The sequence below is a fragment of the Rhinoraja longicauda genome, chromosome 19, assembly GCF_053455715.1.
Source record: "Rhinoraja longicauda isolate Sanriku21f chromosome 19, sRhiLon1.1, whole genome shotgun sequence".
NCBI classification, from domain to species: domain Eukaryota; kingdom Metazoa; phylum Chordata; class Chondrichthyes; order Rajiformes; family Arhynchobatidae; genus Rhinoraja; species Rhinoraja longicauda.
This window is the reverse complement of record NC_135971.1, coordinates 14,196,553-14,218,938: the sequence shown is the minus strand read 5'-3', so window position 1 is coordinate 14,218,938 and position 22,386 is coordinate 14,196,553. Positions and strand designations below refer to the sequence as shown.

Sequence of the window (22,386 nt, the reverse complement as noted above, 5' to 3'; positions counted from 1 at the left end):
AAGGGGTAGGCCATTTAGAACGGAGATGAGGAAGAACTGTTTCAGTCAGAGAGTGGTGAAGGTGTGGAATTCTCTGCCTCAGAAGGCAGTGGAGGCCAGTTCGTTGGATGCTTTCAAGAGAGAGCTGGATAGAGCTCTTAAGGATAGCGGAGTGAGGGTGTATGGGGAGAAGGCAGGAACGGGGTACTGATTGAGAATGATCAGCCATGATCGCATTGAATGGCGGTGCTGGCTCGAAGGGCTGAATGGCCTACTCCTGCACCTATTGTCTATTGTATCTTAGCGGGTCAGGCAGCATCTCCGGAGAGAAGGAATGGGTGACGTTTCAAGTCGAGACCCTGCTTCAGACTGATATCAGGGGAGGGGGTGGGACAAAGATAGGAGATAGTCGGAGACAGTTAGACTAGTAGGAGAACTGGGAAGGGGGTGCGGAAAAGAGAGGGACAGAGGAACTATCTAAAGTTAGATAGTTAAAGGAAGAAAAATAACGCTGAATGTTGGGAAGGGAACTACAAATAACCTGTTGGTTTTGTTGACGGCCACATCGATCTAGAACAGTCCCTTCAGCCCACATCAGACTGTGCAATGCCTTTACCGTATGTGCCTCTACCACCACTCAAGCAGCTTGTTCCAGGCACCCACCACCCTGTGTAATAAAACATGACCCGCACATCTCCTTGAACCTTGCCCCTCCTGTGCTAAAATCTATGTCGTCTCGTCTTTGACTTCTCCACGCTGGGAAAATAGCCGTGAATCATTCCAACCCGAGAGCAACCCGGCGGGGGGCAGCCGAGAACGAAGGGGGGCCCGGCGCGGGGGCGCCTGCTGCATCGTGCGGCGGGGCCTGGTTCGCCGCTGCGGGGAAATACAGACAGTTCCATGAACTTCTCGCAACTTTGTCGGCGCCAGAAACGTGGCCACTCTTTCTGCACCGCCCGGGTGAGGTCTGTATTTTACCGGATTGCACGCAAAAGCAAAGCATTTCACCGTCCCTCGGTACCTGTGACAATAGAGTATAATTGAATCATTGAGTTGAATTCAAGTTTGCACATGAGAAATAAAATGATAGTGTGTAGGAAGGAACTGCCGATGCTGGTTTAAACCGAAGACAGACACAAAATGCTGGAGTAACTCAGCGGGACAGGCAGCATCTCTGGAGAGAAGGAATGGGTGACATTTCGGATCGAGACCCTTCTTCATTACAGAAAAATAACTGCAGATGCTGATACTAATCGAAGGTATAACAAAATGAGTTATTCCAGCATTTTGTGATCCCTTCTTCATTACAGTGTTTGCTGGAGAAGTAATGTTATCGTGCAGCCTAATATAATGAAACGTGCCAACTCTCTCTGTACCGCCCAGGTGAGGTCTGTATTTTACCGGATTGCATGCAAAAGCAAAGCATTTCACCGTCCCGAGGTACATGTGACAACAGAGTATAATTGAATCATTGAGTTGAATTCAAGTTTGCACATGAGACTGTTAAATACAATAACAGTGTTTGCTGTAGAAGTAATGTTATTGTGCAGCCTAATATAATGAACAATTCACGATGGGAAACACTGATGTGTTGAGTTAAAGGGAATGAAATTTACCCGCAGCTGATTGCAAATGACATCCACTTTGTGGTCAGGGCTGTGATTGACGGGGCTGAGCTCCGCCTCCCCTCAGCCGTGCCCCGCCCCGCTCATTGACCGCGGGTTCAGCAGCAGCCGCGGCGGCGGCTCCACAGCTCCGGGTCCCCCCGGGTCCTAAAGCCCGCCGCCAAGTTATTGCCCAGCCTCACTTACCCCCTCTGTCCCAAATACTCAGCAGGTCAGGCCGCATTTGCAAGGTGAAACAGACCTGGCATTTCAGATCTAATACTGATGATGAATGGTGTTGCCATTTGCATTTTCAGCATCTGCGTGTTTTTTTTTCGTTTTTCCTGTTGATTGGGTGATTGGAATGTGAGTCTGACCATAAACAGCCAACAAAAACAGAAAACGTTGTCGGCATTCAGCAGGTTGGGCAGTATACAGTGTCTGGAAAGGGAAGGGTTAATATTTCTGAGGTGCTGTGGAGCTGCAGGCAGAGCCTTTGCCTCATTGGGCCAGAGTTCAAACATGACCTCTGTTGCAGTCTGTTCGGAGTTTGCACGTTTTCCCTGTGACCACGTGGGTTTCCTGCAGGTTAGAAGGATGAGAGGGGATCTTATCGAAACGTATCAGATTGTTAAGGGGTTGGACACGTTAGAGGCAGGAAACATGTTCCCAATGTTGGGGGAAGTCCAGAACAAGGAGCCACAGTTTAAGAATAAGGGGTAGGCCATTTAGAACTGAGATGAGGAAAAGCTTTTTCAGTCAGAGAGTTGTGAATCTGTGGAATTCTCTGCCTCAGAAGGCATTGGAGGCTAATTCTCTGAATGCATTGAAGAGAGAGCTAGATAGAGCTCTTAAGGATAGCGGAGTCAGGGTGTATGGGGAGAAGGCAGGAACGGGGTATAGATTGAGAATGATCAGCCATGATCACATTGAATGGCGGTGCTGGCTCGAAGGGCCGAATGGCCTTCTCCTGCACCTATTTTCTATTGTCGATTGCTCCGGGTTTCTCCCACCTCCAAAAGACATGCGGGTTTGTTGGTTAATTGCCCTTAGTGTGCAGGGAGTGTTGCGACATTTAGCACATTGGCATCTGCTTATAATGTGCATTGGAAAAGTGGTCTGTGGCTCAGATTGAACCACGACAAGACTACTGCAATGTTCTTTCTGTATTCTGTGCCAAATCATGCCGTGGAACTTGTGGATGTGTTTCTTGAAAATATAATTACGTACAAAATGGCAAAGCTACAGAACGCGGGTGAGCGCGGAAATAAAACCAGGGGGAATGTAAATATGGGAAGAGAGAAATAAACAGCAAGTGAAATCAGAGCTGTCGATCCGTTCATTTCAACGCGTTAACCGCGTCCGTCAAAGCAACAGAAATACTTTTGTGTAATTCTGTGTTTTGTTACTTTTATTTTCGTCTGGCTTTATGGTAATTCGCATATCACTGTACCTTAATTGGTACACGTGACAATAAAAGACCTTTGAAACCTATATCTAAAACTTACTAAAGCTTACTTGGAGAATTTAATGCTTTTAAACTAACTCTTGTTCAAACCTTATCTTTTTTTCTGATTATTGTGTAATGAGGATCTGTGATTCCGTCTGCCAGCCTGATTCTCTCCTCACTTACACCTCAATCATCCCCTCTAACATCTTCAGACTTTAAACTCAAAGCTTGTCACCGACTGATTGCTGAAGATAGACACAAAAGCTGGAGTAACTCAGCGGGACCGGCAGCATCTCTGGAGAGAAGGAATGGGTGACGTTTCGGGCCGAGACCCTTCTTCAGACTCAATCTTCGGTTTAAACCGGCATCTGCAGTTCCTTCCAACGCACGGGTCGATTCTGACCGTTTGAAGATGGGTCTTGGCACGAAACGTCACCCATTCCTTCTCTCCAGAGATGCTGTTTGTCCCGCTCAGTTACTCCAGCAGTTTGGGTCTGTCTTCGGTTTAAACCAGCACCTGCAGTTCCTTCCTACACATACCGACTGATTACTGTTCACTTCAGCTTTGATGGCAACCGGTATTATGGAAGCAAGACTCCATGGCGCTGATGGCGGCGGCAACCCGAGACCCGCTGTTGCCGCGGCTCCTCATCCCCCTTCTCCACCCTCTCCCCCTCATCCCCCTCCCTCTCCGCCGGGCCTGCAGCGGCGGCCCCGGCCCCGACCCCGCCGGCAGCGGCTCCACAAGGAGCGGCGGCGGCCCGGAGTGGAGGAGGAGAGAGAAATGGAGGGGTGAGGGAGAGGAGGAGAGAGAAATGGAGGGGTGAGGAGGAGAGAGAAATGGAGGGGTGAGGAGGAGAGGAGGGGTGAGGGGAAGGAGGGAGAGGTGGAGAGGAAGAGGAGGAGGAGAGGTGAAGGAGAGGAAGAGGGGGGGTGAGGAGGAGGGTGAAAGAGAGAGGAGGAGAGGGGGAGGACGAGAGGGAGTGGGCGAGGAGGAGGATTTGGGAGAGGAGGAGAGGGAGAGGAGGGGTGAGGGGGAGGTGGAGCAAGAGGAGGAGGGATGATTCGGAGGTATCCTCTTTATTCAGGAAACGGGGCTTCAACCACTCCACGATGTTGTCCAGCCTCACTTACCCCCTCTGGCAGCTTGTTCCAGACACCCACGACCTTCTGTGTGAAAATGTTGTTCCTCAGGTTCCCGATTAGATCTTGCACCTCTCACCACAAACCTGTGTCCTCCCTCTCCCCCCTCAACTGTGTCAACCTATTGCCAGCCAGGCTTTGTCCTGCCCCCTTCCTCCCGTCGTTATTCTATCTCCCACCCCCTACAATCAGTCTGAAGAAGGGTCCCGACCCGAAACATCAGCTGTCCATGTTCTCCAGATGTGCTGCTTGACCCACAGACTTGCTCCAGCACTTTGTACTTTTTTTTGTAAACCTGCATCTGCAGTTCCTTGTTTCTGCATCTTCACGTTGAACATTTGCGTCAGATTTACATTAATTCCTCTAGACGGCGGCGTGCGCAGTGGACATGCGTTTTGAACCAGGAAATGGCAGAGTTAAAAAATGGCTTCGAAAGAACAGGTCGAGAGTTGGTCCGAGGAGGTAGTTTGTCCCATCTGCCTGGATTTCTTCACCGATCCGGTGTCACTGGAGTGTGGGCACAACTTCTGCCGCTCCTGTATCACACAGAGTTGGGACAGGGAGGAGAGAAACTCCTGCCCGGAATGTAGAGAGGTGTTTACAGACCGCAGCCTCAGGGTGAGTCGGGCCTTGGCGAGACTGGCTGAGAAAGCTCGAACACTGAGCCTGAATCGGACAGAGAAGGAAAGTAAACTTCACTGCGAGGAACATCAGGAAGAACTGAAGCTGTTTTGTGAAACTGACAAGAAGCTGATCTGTGTGATTTGTCGAGATTCGCGGGAACACAGAGAGCACCGCTTCATGCCGGTTAAAGAAGCTGTTGAAAACTACAAGGTAAAAGCAAACCGATTTAATCACATCATTTTAATTCCTTCTTTATTGTTCAATAATTTAATTTTCTGATTCCCAAACACAATTCCAGGATCAGGTGAAATCTTCTATCAAATCTCTCACAAAAAAGAAATCAGGGATCCAGCAAATGGAGCAGCAACAGAAAGAAAAGATTTCTGGAGTTCTGGTGAGGTTTTTAAGTTTCGATTTCCTGATCTTGTGCAGGTTTGATCCCTGTGACGCGTGTAATAACAGGGCAGCGCAGTGACACAAGTAGTGCTGCTGTCTCCTAGTTCTGGTGAGCGGGTTCGATCCTGACCTCAGGCGCTGCCCGTGTGGTTCACGCCTTCTCCCTGTGACCGCGTCGGATTCTGTCATGGTGTTCAAAAATGAAGCAGATGACACAGAGAATTCTTCAAGTAGTTAAAGGCCTTTATTTGCAAACAAAAGCTGGAACAATCAGGATGTCAAACATCTGACTGCCCACTTAGTACACCGGGCAGCCTATTTTTATAGGATTATTCTAAACCTTATCTTCTTTACATTACCTCATACCCACACTCCTTTCTTCAGTCCTTCATTTCTTTGTAGCCACCTGTCTGTCCCGCCACCATTAAATCCCATTTAGTAATATATCCTTATCTCAATGCTCACATCCCTTCATACTTCGCCTCCCTTATTTCCTGCTAGTCCATCCCTCACGTCCATCCATCACCCCAAGGCCTATGTCTTTCCTTATCTCTTCTCTTGCCACCATTAAATCCTACTCATTGATGAATGTCTGCATCTCTTCACATTCTGCCACCCTTATCGTCTAGGCTAAAGCAAAGGTAAAGGCTAAAGAAAAGGAGTGTTATGTTACAGACACGTGTCAAGGGTAAGGAATGTCTAGAGCGCCTTAATTAGTTACAGAGTGGCGCCTAATGCCTAAGTAGTTACAAACCTTAAACAACAATGTATAAAATAATACTGTAACAATGTCTAATGTATAAAATAATATCATGTATAAAATAATATCGTATTATCTCCCATATTCCCCCCTTTGAGACCTACACGGTCTCACAGAAAAAGAAAACCAAAAAACGCACATGTTGTTAACTCAAATCATAAATCCACTCTCAACCATTAGCCCCCCAACTTAGGATTGTATAAAGAATGTGCAGTTTGTCAGTGTTCTCCTTCCAACATGCTAACATCCTGGGTCACTCGCCCAAAAACCTACCCCCATATGTCTAGGGTAGGAAAAAAGACCCAGCTTCCCTTACAACTACGTTCTTAGTAATCTTCCAGAGTAAATTGCTCAACAGTATAGTATTCTATCGGAGGGATCTGTTTCTCTTGGAGGTGAAATTTGCCCGTCTCCTGGAGCAACGGCAGCTGATTCGCAGTAGCTTTCACTCTTCTCCTGTATTTTCGTTCTCTTGCCCGTTTACCTCGAGGTCATTCACAGGTTGTGCCTGTGGGACAGTCCTTGTACAATGATTGAGATGGTACCACGTGGACCGGCCCTCTACCTGAACAGCAGTCGGTGAGGCTTTAGTTACTGTGAACGGTCCTTCCCTTCTCGGCTCATTCCACCTTCGTCGAAAGGCTCGCACATAGACCTGATCTCCGGGTTTAATAGGTCCTTCTCCCTGGTCCGCCTCTGGCTCCTTTTGCTTTACCTGTGTGTAAATAGACTTATGTATCATAGTTAATTGTTGCATGTATTGTTTAAGTTCTACCTCTAATTGTTCCAAACTTGGTCCCTTGTAAGGACCTCTCCATTTGGGCATCGGCATGGGTCTGCCAGTGAGCATCTCATGTGGTGTTAAATGAGTTATTCGATTAGTTTGCATGCAACAGCTCATTAATGCCAATGGCAGGGCATCAATCCAGTTTAACTTTGTAGTTGCGCAAATCTTGTTCAATTTAGCCTTCAATGTTCCATTAACTCTTTCTACCATGCCCTGAGATTGAGGGTGGTATACACACCCAAATCTTTGTTTCGCTCTCAGGGCTTGCAGTACCAACTTAACTGTTTTTTGAATAAAAGCCGCTCCATTGTCGGAACTGATTTCGGTTGGTATGCCGAATCGTGGGATGACCTCGTTAGTCAGAAACTTGACTACAGTTCCTGCACCTATCTGCTAAATCTATCAATTACTACCAGCATATACCTTTTCCCTCTTACTTTTTTCAGCATGTCCACATAGTCAATAACCAGGTGCCTAAATGGTCCTTCGGGCACAGGTATATGTCCTATAGGTGTTGTTATTCCCTTTCAAACATTGTTTTGAGCACATATCTCACATTGTGACAAAATGTAATTTACTGAAGCCTGTAGATAGGGTGACCAAAACCCATCTCTCTTTATCGTCTTTAACACTTCCCCTCTTGCACAGTGGTCTAGCCCATGCGCTTCTGAGATGAGAATGGTCAGCAGAGGTGTAGGTGCTACCAGTAAACCTTCGTCCGTAGTCCACAGGCCCTCTGCATTCTGTTTAGCTCCCCTCTGTCTCCACATTGTTTGTTCAGCTAAAGTAGCCCTACCTTACATCGCAACTATATCCTCCTGTGTGGGTTTCAGGTCCAAATTTACCTGCGGGGCAATAATGGCTGATTGGCATCCAGACGCTTTTCTGGCTGCTTCGTCTGTGGCATGATTGCCCTTTGTGATCATGTCGTTTCCCTTTTTATGTGCCTGGCATTTAACGATAGCTAGTGCCTTAGGTTTAGTCAGTTACTTATTAGGTCTGAAATTTGCTGAACATGCTGCATGGGGTCCCCATTGCTTTTCTTGAAGCCTCGTTGCTTCCATACTGCCCCAAACAGGTGACAGACCCCATGTGCATATGCTGAATCTGTGTAAATGTCAGCTTTCTCACCCTCCATCATTTCACACGCTGTCGTTAAGGCCTTAATCTCTGCTAACTGGGCTGAACAAGGTTGTGGGCAAGCTTCTAATCTGATTGTTTGAAAACCTGATTGGTCCTGCTGCACTACTGCAAATCCTGCATGATTGCCATCATAATCCTTATAGCATGAACCATCCACAAACAAAACTTTCTTGTCCTCATCATTCAATGGTTCTGATTGTAAGTCCATCCTTAATTTAGAAAAACCATTGTTTCCCCAACGCAATCATGGGGCTCCCCCTCATAGTCAAGCGGAACATAATCAGCTATGTTACTTGTGGTGCATCTTTGTATTGTAATGTCTGGGAATGTCAACAGCATTTGAAATGCTATTATTCTGGCCGGTGTTAATACAAACTTCCCCTTCTCCAACAGCTCTACTACTTTATGGTGTGTATATATAGTTACAGGATAGCCCGTGGTTATAGATGAGGCTTTGTTGTACGCATAGTGCAACGCAGCCAGTCCCTGATAGCAGGGTGGGTAACCCTGCGCCACCTCATCCAATTTTGTACTGTAGTATGCTACAGGCTGCTTAGCTTTACCTATGCCTGTTTCCTGCGTCAGTACTGCTGCAGCGTAGCCCTCCTGCCTGTTGGAAACGTACAAGTGAAACATTCTCTCATAATTTGGCAGGGCCAGGGCTGGGGCTGACTGTAACTCTCGCTTAATGGTGTTAAAAGCTGTCTCCGCCTCCTCATTCTATTGTAAAACATTTCTCAAATTTGTGTGTCCTGCTTCCTTCAGTATTTTTCTCAATGGCATCACAATTTCAGCATATTCTCCAATCCAGTCTGAGCTATATCCAGACATTCCCAAAAATGTCATTGTTTGCTTTACTCTCTGAGGCTTGGGAGCTTTAATTATTGCCTCAATTTGATCTGGTGCTATAGCCTTTACTCCCTTGGAGATCAATCGTCCTAAATATTCCACCTGTTGCTTACAAAACTGCAACTTCTTCCTGGACACTTTATGGCCTCCATATGCCAGCCTTTCTAAAAGAGTCAGGGTGTCTTGCTCACATTGCTCCTCACTTTCAGAGCAGACCAACAAATCATCCACATATTGTATTAACGTACTATGTAGGGATATACCTTCCAAATCTGCCTTCAGTACCTGATTGAAAACATGAGGCGAGTGTTTAAATCCCTGTGGCATCCTAGTATAAGTATATTGAATGCCCCTGTAAGTAAACGCAAACAAAAACTGGCATCTTTCCGCTAACGGCACGCTAAAGAATGTTGAGCAGAGATCAATCACTGAAAAGTACGTTGCCTCCGGTGGAATGTTAGTCAGCAGTGTGTGTGGGTTTGGAACCACTGCTGGCCAATCCCTCACTACCTCATTGACTGCTCGTAGATCATGTACTAATCTCCACCTTGTCTTGTCTGCTTTTAAAACTGGCAACAGCGGAGTGTTACAGGGACTTTTTGTCTTGACGAGTACTCCCGCCTCTAACAAACCCTGTATAGTTATTGCTATGCCTTCCTCTGCTTCGGGCTTTAAGGGGTATTGTGGTTTCCTTGCCAAAATTGCCCCCTGCTTTAGTTCTATTTCTACCGGGTTTGCGGATTTCACTTTTCCAACATCTGTATCATGTTGTGACCACAGGCCTGTAGAAGCCTGTTTAACATGTTTTCCTTTGTCTGACCTTCTCCCTTCTGTAATGAAAAGAGATGTTGCTGGGGACTAATTTAAACCTCTTTTGTCGTTCCCACCATATCTATGCTCACCACTATCTTGACATAATTATCATCCTCAAATTTCCATACCTTCAGTGTAATTTTTTTCCAGTTAACAATAGTGTTTACTTGCTTCATCATGAGCCCCAAGTCCCTGGACAGATATCCCTTATTTACTAGTAATGTCACATGAGGTGCAGCTCCTGGCACCCTATACCACTTGTCAAAAAAGGTGTTCCATTTAATTTGCAAGGCTGCCCCTTGTTTTCCAATTGTTATGGCTTCTGCCCTTAGGTGCTGCTGGCCGCATGCTCCCAGGCGCCACAACCTCTCCTGCTCTATGTCCTGGGTCTCGTCAAAACGTACCGTACAATGTAGCTCAGTCTTGGGCGGGGTTGCTTCAGGTAATAGGGTCATTACTCCCTCTTTCCATCTGTTCCACGTATTGCAAATTTGATCTTCTATATTTCCTACCCAAAATACATTAGCTTTCCTAGCTTCCCCCATAAACAGCTGGGTATTCAATTTCTCCACGTTCAGACCATCTTTGGTACATTCTAACTTTAATTCTAGTTTCAACAAGGCATCCCTACCTAGCAAATTAATGGGGGTTCCTTTGGACACCAATACCGGCAATACTATTTCTCTATTACTCATTTTTAAACTTACAGGGGTTGTGCATCGTGTTAACTGTGTTTTTCCCGAGAACCCTACAGTTTTAACAAATTTCCCTGACATGGGAAGGTGGGAGGCATACTGCGGCTGTACACAAGTGTATGTAGCTCCAGTGTCTATCATCATAGGTGTTAGCCGCCCTCCCAAAATTACCTGAACCATGGGTTCTTCTTCTGCCTGTCGCGTTATCATTGGGTAAAGTCTCTTCCCATCCGGGTTCTCTGGGCACCCCTAGTATCTAGCATAGGGGTTCACGAGTCCAGTCGGGCCTCCGGCCGAGCACGCTGCGGCTTGCCCTGGGTTAAAACCCTGCTCATCCCCTGTGGGTCCCTGTTGGTACGGGCCGGGCCACGGACGGTGTGGGCAGTTCCTTCTCAGGTGCCCTACCTGATTGCATCCCCAACATATTCTATCAACTACCTGTCTACCTACTGGCCTTCCTCTTCCCCTTCCTTGTGCTCCCCCTTGAGGACCCCAATCCTGTCGGGGCTGATTCCCTGATCTGATTTGCCCCTGATAGGACATTTGAGGAGAAGCTCCCCCAAAGACATTTATTATTGGCATGGGATTATCCAGCCCCAGCCTGGCTCTACCATAGGACTCACTGTGCATTGGTGTATCGTTCACTTCTGCTGTTTCAGCCAGGTCTGCTGTTACTGCCAGCATTTTCTTTCCTTTTTCACGTTCTTTCTTTTTTAGTTCTTCTAGTTGCATTTGCATCAACTTTCTCTGCACCTCTTCTTGTTGGTTCTCCATTTTTTGTCTCTCTTTACGATTTTTGTCGTCTGCATGAACCAGGTGGTCCCTGAACTGGGAGTGGGATATGGTTGACAATTCCACCACTTCCTCCAGTCTGGACTTAACTTGAGGGGACATGGCGTCCACTATAGCGGTCCGAAACAAAACGGTCATCAACTCGTTACCGTCTATGTTTTGTTCGGTTTCGAGTCTCCACTTTTTCAGTTGATCCTCCAGATAAGCCGCTGGGTTCTCCGTGTCCCCCAGCGGGTCTCTTTTCAATATCTTTAGGTCCACCTTGAGCGGGTAACAGTCTCTGAGGGCCTGCCATACCCTCTGCCTGACTTGATCAAATGGCGTGCCATCAATCATCGGGTTATGTGCGTTTTTTATCCCAGCCATTTCAAACAGCTCTGCTAATTTCGTGGTTCCCATTGCCTTCACCAGTAGTGCCTTCAAATCTCCCATAGCCAATAACCGTCCTGTAGTTTCCTCCTCAAAGGCTCTTATCCATTTTCCTGCCCCGTCATATATGTTGGGCAGGGCATTTTTCAGCCCTTCTCGGTCTCGGGTCGCCCAAGGGATATACTGGGTTTGTCCTGCCTTTTTCAAAAGTAACAGCATCATTCCACCCCTCAGCTCCTGTCTCCCGCTTGCCATCCCCTGTTGTGGTACTACCTGTATGCTTTCCCACCTCATTCCTTCCTGGGTGTACACCTGGCTTTCCTTTCTTTCTCCCTCTACAGTTTTTTCCAACTCCCTTATCTCTATCTCTAAGCGCTTCATGGATGCCTCTATTTCCCTTCTACGCTCCCTTGTTCTTTCCCCATCACTTTCTAATTCTGCTTCATTCTCACAGTTTTGCCTTCTCTCTGATGCCTGCTGGTTACTTGCCTGTGATTCTGCGTTGTTGTCTCCCTCACACCCCTCATCTGCTGCCTGACGGGTCTCATAAATCTTTCTGTCCCTGAGGTCCTGCAGCCTTCTGATGTCTCCTTCTAGTTCCCATTCTTCTTGCCTTATCCTTTCCTTTTCTCGCTGCCCCCTTCTCTGTCTATATTCCTTTATGTCTTGCCCATTCCTCCAAACTTCGACTTCTCCCTCTATCTCCACTACCCCTTTCATCAAAGGGCACTGCTTTATTCCTTCCAGGCCGGAATAGGGAGGGGGATACCCAGGGTCCCTTAGGCTGGGGTACAGAGTTGATTTTTTTCTCCTGAAGCTCCTGACTTTCATGCTGTTTTTCAGGTTTTTCACCTGTGTTTGGGGTGGTATTCTTTTCCTGGTATGCTTTCCTCAGCCTTTCTTCTTCTATTCTAAACAATTTAAGCACGTCTAGTTCTTTTTCCTTTTTCATTACTCGGGTTTCCGATTTATCCTTAGGTTTATAGTTCTTGATTAACACTTCCATTTCATCACACATGTTTATATCAAACGTGCCTTCCTTGGGCCATTTCATGACTAATTTTCCCGTCCTTTTTTCCCATTTTTTCAGAATGTTTTTTAATATCCTCTTTGGATACGGGGAATTTCTTACTTAGTATTTCAACTGCAGTTATTTTATTCATTGTACTCGTCTTATTTTAGTGCACTTGGTCAGTCAGTTTAAATGCAGTCCTTGTTCTCACTCCGTTCCGTCGCTATAGTCACTATGCTACCTACTACGCTATTTCTATTTTCTACAGTTCTACTATATTGCTTTAATATTTTGCAATTTTAATTTTGTTATGTTATCCAATTATTCCAATTCTTGATCTGCCCGTACAAACCCCTCCTCACTTAGGGCGGTATCCACAGATCCTCTGATCCTGCCCGTACAGACCCCTAGCTAACCAGAGTAATCCCCGGTTAACTAGAGTGGTATCCACAAGACGTTTTATCCTGCCCGTACAGACCCCTAGCTGACCAGAGTGACCCCCGGTTAACTAGAGCGGTATCCACAGGACGCCCCGTCTATTCAGTCCCCTATCCTCTTAGGGCGGTATCCACAATACAATACAATACAATACAATATATCTTTATTGTCATTGTACCCAGGGGTACAACGAGATTGGGAATGCGCCTCCCATACGATGCAATAATTTAAGTAATTTAGACAACAGCAACCCAACGAAACAATTGTAACAGTTTTAGACAGGGTAAAGTGCAAGTTGATCTATGCGTTGTGACCATCTGGCTCAGCAGGACCGGTTCATAGCAGCTATGGCCCTGGGGATGAAGCTGTTCCTGAGTCTGGAGGTGCGGGCGTAGAAGGCCTTGTATCGTCTGCCCGATGGAAGGAGTTCGAACAGACTGTTGCAGGGGTGTGAAGAGTCTTTGTGGATGCTGGTGGCTTTTCTGAGGCATCGTGTGTTGTAGATGCCCTCCAAGTCTGGTAGCTGTGTTCCGATGGCCCTCTGAGCTCTATGGACTACCCGCTGTAGAGCTTTCCTTTCTGCCTCCGTGCAGCTGAGGTACCACACAGGGATGCCATGCGTTAGGATGCTCTCTATGGTGCAGCGGTAGAAGGTCGTCAGCAGCTGTTGGGGTAGACCAGACTTTTTCAGTGTTCTTAGGTAGAACAGTCTCTGCTGTGCCTTCTTGACCAGCGCAGCTGTCCTCCGAAATGTGAGTGCCCAGAAACTTGAAGCTGGACACTCTCTCCACACTGTCCCCGTTGATAGAGATCGGGGCATATTCCCCGTTATGTGACCTACGGAAGTTGATGATCAGCTCTTTGGTCTTGGTGGTGTTTAGGGACAGGTTGTTATCCGAGCACCAGTCCGCCAGGTTCTGCACCTCCGCTCTATAGTTTGTTTCATCCCCGTTGGTGATCAGCCCTATCACCGTTGTGTCGTCTGCAAACTTGACAATGGTGTTGGTGTCGAATGCAGGAACACAGTCATGTGTGAAGAGGGAGTAGAGCATGGGGCTCAGAACATAGCCCTGTGGTGTGCCGGTACTCAGGGTGATAGTGGAGGACAGGTGCGGGCCCATTCTCACTGCCCGCGGTCGTTCCAGCAGGAAGTCCAGGATCCAGTCACATAATGACGAGCTGAGGCCTAGCTGGTGGAGTTTGGTGATGAGCTTGGTGGGGATGACCGTGTTGAAGGCAGAGCTATAGTCAATGAATAGCATCCTCACGTACGTGCCCTGTCTCTCTAGGTGAGTCAGGACAGTGTGAAGAGCCAGAGAGATGGCGTCCTCGGTGGATCTATTTGCCCTGTATGCAAATTGATGTGGGTCCAGTGAGTCAGGGATGCTGGATTTGATGTGTGAGAGGACCAGCCTTTCAAAGCACTTCATGACTATCAGCGTTAGGGCAACCGGGCGGTAGTCGTTCAGGTTGGAGATCTTGGCTTTTTTCGGCATCGGAACTATGATAGCCGAATTCAGGCACTTGGGGACCGTAGCCAGAGATAATGACAGGTTAAAGATCCTGGTGAATGCCTCAGCCAGCTGTTCAGCACAGTCCTTCAGTACCCTTCCTTGAACTCCATCCGGTCCTGCAGCCTTGCGTGGGTTGACCCTTTGTAGAGCGCGTTGTACCTCCTGTGTGCTCAGTTGCAAGACCAGTCCCTCCGCCTCGGCTGGGATTCTTCCACTCAAGGTGGTTTTGCCAGTTTCAAAGCGGGCAAAGAAGGTGTTAAGCTCGTTGGTCAGTGCCATATCGCTGTGGGGGCAGGCAGGGCGGCTCTTGTAGCCAGTGATGTCCCTGACACCCTGCCACATGCTTCTGGTGTCCGTGGTGTTGAAGTGGTCTTCCACCCGTTGCCTGTGGGTGTCTTTGGCCCTTTTAATACCTTTGTTCAGGTTTGATCTGGCAACACTGTATGCTGAAGTGTCACCAGATTTAAAGGCATTGTTGCGTGCCCTCAGCAGGTTCTGTACCTCCTTGTTCATCCAGGGTTTCCGGTTTGGGAACATCTTTATCTCCTTGTCCTCCGTGACATTCTCCACACAGCAGTTGATGTTGGAGAGCAGAGTGGATTCGTATTCCTCCAAGTCTACCTCTGAACCGTAGGTGGCCTGTTGTGCAAACAGGTCCCAGTCGGTGCGATCAAAGCAGTCCTGGAGTTGTAGGGTGGCATCCTCGGGCCATATTTTGACCGTCTTTATTGTGGGTTTGGTCTTGCGGATGAGGGGTTTGTATGCGGGCAGTAGAAACAGTGAGAGGTGATCGGATTGTCCCAGGGGTGGGCAGGGGAGAGCTCTGTTGGCGTCCTTTACGTTGGTGTACACCTTATCCAGTTTGTTTGAGCCCCTGGTAGGGTACTGCACATGCTGATGGAATTTGTGGAGCGTGGCTCGTAGGTCGACCTGATTGAAGTCCCCTGCAACAATGAAGGCATCGTTGGGGTGGGCATCCTGCTGCTTGCTGATGGCCGAGTGCAGCTGTGCTAGTGCTAGGTTAGCATTAGCCTGTGGGGGAATGTATACGGCCATGATGATGACCACCGTAAACTCCCGCGGCAGATAGAATGGCCTACATTTGAGCAGTAGGTACTCCAGGTCTAGGGAACAGTAGCTCTCCACGAGGTCTTTTTGACGTCACAAATCCACTTTCTTAACTTATCTATTTTCTACGTACCCCACTGCGCAGCCTTCTTGAGCAATCCTCCGGGTCTCTTTTTAGAATATTTTAGCCAGATTCTTTGGATCGGAGAGGCCCTTTTAACCTCCTAGACGCTTCTGTGTCACCAGCGGCCCCCCGTTTCAACAGGTTAAAAATCCAAATGAAGCGGAAAACCGCCTACCTTTTAGCGGCTGGCCACCCTTGTCCTGTTGTTCCGGGGAGCCCCCGTGGGGCTAGGAAGCGCCCTTGGCTGGTCGTCCTTTATCGAACGGGCCTCTATCCGATCCTGCCGACTACGCCAATTTTGTCGTGGTTACCGGTGTTCAAAAATGAAGCAGATGACACGGAGAATTCTTCAAGAAGTTAAAAGCCTTTATTTCCAAACAACGGCTGGAACAATCAGGATGTCAACCACCTAGTACACCGGGCAGCCTATTTTTATAGGATTATTCTAAACCTTATCTTCTTTACATTACCTCATACCCACACTCCTTTCTTCAGTCCTTCATTTCTTTGTAGTCACCCGTCTGTCCCGCCACCATTAAATCCCATTTCGTAATATATCCTTCTCTCAATGCTCACATCCCTTCATATTTCGCCTCCCTTATTTCCTGCTAGTCCATCCCTTAAGTCCATCCATCACCCCAAGGCTTATGTCTTTCCTTATCTCTTCTTTTGCCACCATTAAATCCGACTCATTGATAAATGTCTGCATCTCTTCACATTCTGCCACCCTTATCATCTAGGCTAAAGCAAAGGTAAAGGCTAAAGCAAAGGAGTGTTATGTTACAGACACGTGTCAAGGGCAAGGAATGTCTAGAGCGCCTTAATTAGTTACAGAGAGTGGCCTAATGCCTAAGTAGTTACAAACCTTAAACAACAATGTATAAAATAATACCGTAACAATTTCTAATGTATAAAATAATATCATGTATAAAATAATATCGTATTATCTCACATAATTCCTTCCACGTCCAAACGACACGCCGGGTGGAGAGTCAATCGGCGATTGTAAATCATCCCTGTGAAAGCAGGTGGTGGGCAAATCAATGGGAATTAAAGGGGATGTGAAAGGGAATGGGCGGCAGGGAATTGGATGAGGGGAATGGAATTGATGGGATAATGACATTTCCGAAGCATTTGTACAAGCTATTGAATTCTCGTGATAATCAGCTATCTATTCAATGGAAGTAAATGGGATTGGTGAGGATCTGTACAGTGGCCAGTATGGATATAGTGGGCAGAATGGTCTATTCCTGCGCCCTATGACCAGATATTGATTGGCCCAATAATATTTTCCATACCGTGAGGAAACACAATACAGTGACATATTGATCTTCACCTTTCATTTCACAGGAACAGTCACACAACCTTCAGTCACAGATCACATCCCAGTTTGTTGAACTGCACCAGATTCTCACTGAGAAAGAGCAGCGTGTACTGACAGATATCCAGGAGGAAGAGAAGAAGATTCTGAATACAATGGAGAAACATCTCCAAGTGATTCAAGAGAATTTAAATTCCATTGAGAATGAAGTCAAAAGCTTACAGGAACAGCTGGATCTAAAAGACAACGTGTCATTTTTGAAGGTGAGGGGTTTTGGCGAGGTGAAAGTGCACGGTGGGTGACATTTGTGAAATAAACGCCACATTTACCAGTGATTCAGAGCTGGGCCAATGTTCCCTCTGTCCCAGCAATGTGCTGCTGTTGTTCCAAAACTAAAGGGCTTCCCTCTTAACGTATGGGAGCTCAGCGCTGCCTGCAAACTCCTTGGGAAAGAGCTGCTGTGATCTTACCAATGAGAGTTGGGAAAGGGGAATTATCAGAGGCTTGTAGCAATCTATGTGAAATTCCCACTGTCCTGACGAGAAAAGTCCATCTCAGTTAATTGCGATTTGTGTTTTATTTCTTGCAGGAGGAAGCTGGCCGCAAGATGAGGTAAGACATGGTCTGGACTGAATGTTCTTGTAGAACAGCTCAAAAACATGCTGATGCTCAATTTATAACCTGTCATTAAATATTCGCAGGGTTCATGATGAAGCCAAATCACTGTCGGTTGCAGATGGTGCCTTGCCGATGGAAAGATTCGATAACCCTTTTTTTCTCAACACCGTATTTAGAGAAACAACTGACGTCATCAAGCAAGGTAAATCTTAATCCCTTTCCATTGTTGTTGTTTGATATCTTTACGTCATACTTGGATGCAAAGGTTGGTGTAATGAATGGATTGAAGGGAAATCAGATTCATCTAAGCTGGGAAGCATCACAGTCAGAGAGCAATGCAGCACAGAAACAGGCCCTTTCACTGCACACGCCCATGCCGACCAAGTTGCCCAATCAACTTGCCTGCGTCTGGCCCATATCCTTCCAAGTCATTCCAATCCACCTACCTGCCCAAGTGTCCCTTAAATATCGTAATTGTACCTGTCTTGAACACTTCCTCTGGCAGCTCACTCCATATAGGAATGACCTACTGCTGGAAAAAGCTGCTCTTCAGGTTTCTTCAAGTTAGTGTTTCCCCTCTCACCTGAAACCGATGTCCTCTAGTATTAGATTGGAAAAATACTGTGGGTATTCACCTTATCTGTGCACCTTATATAGATCTTATCCACGCCTATAAAGTCAGCCTGATAGGCTCCAAAGACAAATGTCCCCACCAGCGCAAACTCTCCTGATAAACAAACCTTCCAGACCCGATAGAGTCCTCGTAAATCTTTTTGCACCCTCTCCAGTTTGCCAACAACCTCATTGTCTCAACGCCGTCTTTAATATCCTGACTTTTGAAAGAATGAGCAACAAACACATTCTTCACCTCCCTGCCTGTCACCGTTGCATCTTCCATGGCACTGTGTACCTGCACCCCGACATCTCTCCATTCTATAAAGCTCCCCATTTACTGTGTGTGTCCTGCCCTGGTTTGTCTCAGCAAAGTGCATCGCCTCACCTTCACATGAATAAATCCCACCTGCCGTTCCTGAGCCCATTGGCCCAGTTCACAGGGATCCCATTTACTCTCAGGTAACCTTCTTCACTCTCCACAATGTCACCAATTTTAGTTCCATCTGCAAACTGACTAACTGTGCAACCTACATACACACCCAATCGTGTATATAAATAAGGAACAACAGTGGACTCTGTCTCCAGTCAGAAAAACAACCCTCTACCAACATCCTCTGTCTGTGACCTTCAGGTAATGTTGTATTCCATCGGCTAGTTCACCCCGGATTCCATGAGATCCAACCTTCCAGAGCAGCCTCCCATGTGGTGTGTAGAAGTTGCATCTCTCAGAGGGCAGTGAATATCTGGCATGTTGTGCTCAGGGTGGTGGTAAAAAGCTGAGTTGTTGGATATGTGCAACTTGGCTACAAATAAATGTTTGATAGATCGAAAATTTAAGATTATGGGGAACTCACACAGAAGAGGAATTGGTGCCAGCTTAGATCAGCCATGATCACATTGAATGGAGAGGCAAGCCTGAGGAGCGGATCCTAATCCTGCTCCTGTTTTCTGGTGTTCCTATGCTCCTGCGTACCGATAAATTGACAGACTTGACACAGAGGAAATGCAGCAAAGATTAACAATACTTGTGCCTGGTAGAATGAGTTTGCTGTGTGGGGTGAGATTGAGCAGACTAGGCCTGTGTACTCGAGAGTTCAGGTGTATTCACATATTAAAGTTTAAATCTGTTTCCTAGGGACTTAGGAGGGAGGGAGGGAGGGGGGAGGAGGGAGGATAAGGGGGGTTGAGGGGGATGGAGTGGGGGCAGAGGGGAGAGGGGGGAGGAGTGGGTGCTGCAGCAGCGCAGGAGAGGTTTGGGCCCAACGGGTCCACTTGATCTAGTAAAACCGAAATCTCAGATATACTTTAAAATTCCTTGCTCTCAATATAAACCTGCACTCTCGTGATTTGATTTCTCTGCATGCAAATAAGGTTTAGATAATTACTCTGCATCCTGCTGCAGACTTTGACAACATTCCCCACTATCCACAATTTTTGCATCCTCCACAAACTTACTAATCACACCTCCCACATTCACATCCAAGCCATGGTCATATAACATAAACAGCAAAGGTTGCAGCACCGATCTCTGCTGCACCCCACCAGCCACAGACCTCCAAGCAGAAAGATCATCCTTCTACCACTACCTTCCACCTCCAACCACCCAGCCAATTGTGGATCCATTTCACCAGCTGGCCTTGGATCCCACCTGCCTTCGCTTTCTGGACCAGCCTTACATGCGGAACATTGTCAAGTCCCTCAGTGAAGTTCATATATTGGTTCACAATGAGATCAGTGTGTTAGTTGTACACACCCATTAAATCCACCCATGAATCCGCTCTCTTTCAACGACCCCACAACCACAAGTCTCCACACATTCTGTCCAACACCCAATCATTCAACCTCTGCCTCCTTCCATGGTCCAAGCCACTGCTCCCTCTCTCGCACCCTCCACTCAAAGAAACAGGGGCAGGTCATCTGGCCCCTCGTGTCTGCCCCCATTCATTATGATCATGACGACTTCACCCCACACCTGTACCTCCTCTTTAACAACCTCAAATTACCGCTCACCTCAATATCCTCCTGCTCCGATCTGCCTCCATATCTGAATAACCCGCTTCATTCCTCCATCCCCACCGCAATCTCGCAATCCTCCTCACTCTCCACACTCGTTCTCCCCGTCCTCCCTCCCCCACCTCACGAAATTCCCCTCTCCATCCCCGGATAAAAACTCCGGGAGAGATGTCTGTTGTCCACCCGCTGTGGTCGGGGTGAAACCCCGGGCAAGGTTTCAGTTGTCCACCCGCCTGTGCCTGAGGCCGAGCGGCCTCTCCCCCGGTCCCGGGGCCGCGCTGCCCGAGTCTCCCCCCGACCCCCGGGGACTCTCTGATTCTCTGCTTCTCCCCCCAGTCTCCGTCACCCTGGATGTGGAAACAGCGGGTCCGGAGCTCGAGGTGTCTGAGGATCGGAAGAGGGTGAGACTGACCGGGACCCGGAGGAGTCTCCCTGACACCGGGAAGAGGTTTACAGGCAGTGTGTGTGTGCTGGGATCGGAGGGATTCACATCGGGGAGACATTACTGGGAGGTGGAGGTGGCGGGGAGTCGGGGCTGGAGTCTGGGAGTCGCCGCAGAGTCTGTGGAGAGGAAGGGACCGGTCACACTGACCCCGGAGACTGGAGTCTGGAGCATCGGGCGGTGGGATGACGGGTTTGATGCACTCACCTCCCCTCCATCCCGTCTCCCCGCCCGTCCCATCCCCGGGAGGGTGGGAGTTTATCTCAGTTACGAGTCCGGGACAGTTTCATTTTACGACGCGGACACCAAGTCCCATCTCCACACCTTCACTGGGAATAAATTCACCGAGAAACTTTATCCTTTCTTCGAGCCGCCGTGGTTTGGAAACAACTGGCTGAGGATCTGCTCCGGTTCCGCTCCGGGTGTGTAAAAGGGTCGGGTCCCGGGACCGGCGTCAGGAGCGGGGCTCAGGGGCTGTGGGGCAGAAACCCGGTGGACAACAGGTCGGCGCTGAACGGCTCCCATTTAATCCCCAAATTCCGCGTCGTAAAAACCCCAGTGAGCGCGGAAATAAAACCAGGGGGAATGAAAATGTGGGAAGAGAGAAATAAACAGCAAGTGGAATCAGAGCTGTCGATCCGTTCATTTCAACGCGTTAACCGCGTCACTTCTTGGTCCCGCCACTAGATGGCAGCAACGCGACGCGGTGCGACCACAGATCAGCTATATCTTTGAGAATTTGCAGAAACAGCGGGAATCTGATTTAATAAGTGACTTTTGTCACCTGTCACCACACCTGTGGTCCAAACCACATGCATGGCTTAAAATGTGGAATAAAACCATGAATTGCCCCAAATACTCAGCAGGTCAGGCAGCATCTGCAAGTGAAACAGACTTTACATTTCAGGTCTAATACAAGTCAAGTCAAGTCAAGTTTATTTGTCACATACACACACACGATGTGGAGTGAAATGAAAGTGGCAATGCGTGCGGATTGTGCACCAAAAAGAATTACAGTTACAGCATATAAATAAAGTTAATAAGTTAACACAGAGAAGACAAAATGTAGTCCCTGGAGATATAGAAGTTAACAGTCCCGATGGCCTGTGGGAAGAAACTCCGTCTCATCCTCTCCTTTTTCACAGCGTGACAGCAGAGGCGTTTGCCTGACCGTAGCATCTGGAATAGTCCATTACTGGGGTGGCAGGGGTCCCTCATGATCTTGCTTGCTCTGGATCTGCACCTCCTGATGTATGGGTCCTGCAGGGGGACGAGTGTAGTTCCCATGGTGCGTTCTGCCGAACGCACTACTCTCTGCAGGGCCATCCTGTCCTGGGCAGAGCTGTTCCCAAACCAGACTGTAATGTTGCCGGACAGGATGCTCTCTACAGCCCCAGAGTAGAAGCAATGAAGGATCCCCAAAGACACTCTGAATTTCCTCAGCTGTCTAAGGTGGTCAAGGCGCTGCTTTGCCTTACCCACCAGTGCGGCAATGTGCGTTGCCCATGTCAGATCCTCTGTAATGTGGACTCCCAAGTATTTAAAACTGCTCACCCTATCCACAGTAGACCCATTTATCTCCAGTGGCGTGTACGTCCTTGGATGTTTAGCCCTTCTAAAGTCCACAATCAGCTCCTTAGTTTCAGTGACATTCAAGAGGAGGCTATTGTCCTGACACCAGAGTGCCAGATCAGCCACCTCCTCCCGGTAGGCCTTCTCATCGTTGTCGGAGATGCGGCCCACCACCACAGTGTCATCAGCAAACTTGATGATGGAGTTTGAGCTGAACCTGGCCCCACAATCATGTGTGTACAGGG

At 47.9% G+C, this 22,386-nt stretch overlaps 1 protein-coding gene across 1 annotated transcript in view; it reads left to right on the top strand.

Moving 5' to 3' along the window:
* Positions 1–4,599: 4,599 nt before the first annotated feature.
* The window catches only part of LOC144603143 (zinc-binding protein A33-like), a 38,217-nt gene continuing 20,430 nt past the window's right edge, over positions 4,600–22,386 (top strand). Inside the window, exons 1-5 of the mRNA XM_078416303.1 lie at positions 4,600–5,010; positions 5,099–5,194; positions 16,911–17,144; positions 17,471–17,493; positions 17,583–17,701. Coding sequence (XP_078272429.1) covers positions 4,600–5,010; positions 5,099–5,194; positions 16,911–17,144; positions 17,471–17,493; positions 17,583–17,701 — 883 coding nt within the window. The remainder of the gene's footprint in view (positions 5,011–5,098; positions 5,195–16,910; positions 17,145–17,470; positions 17,494–17,582; positions 17,702–22,386) is intronic.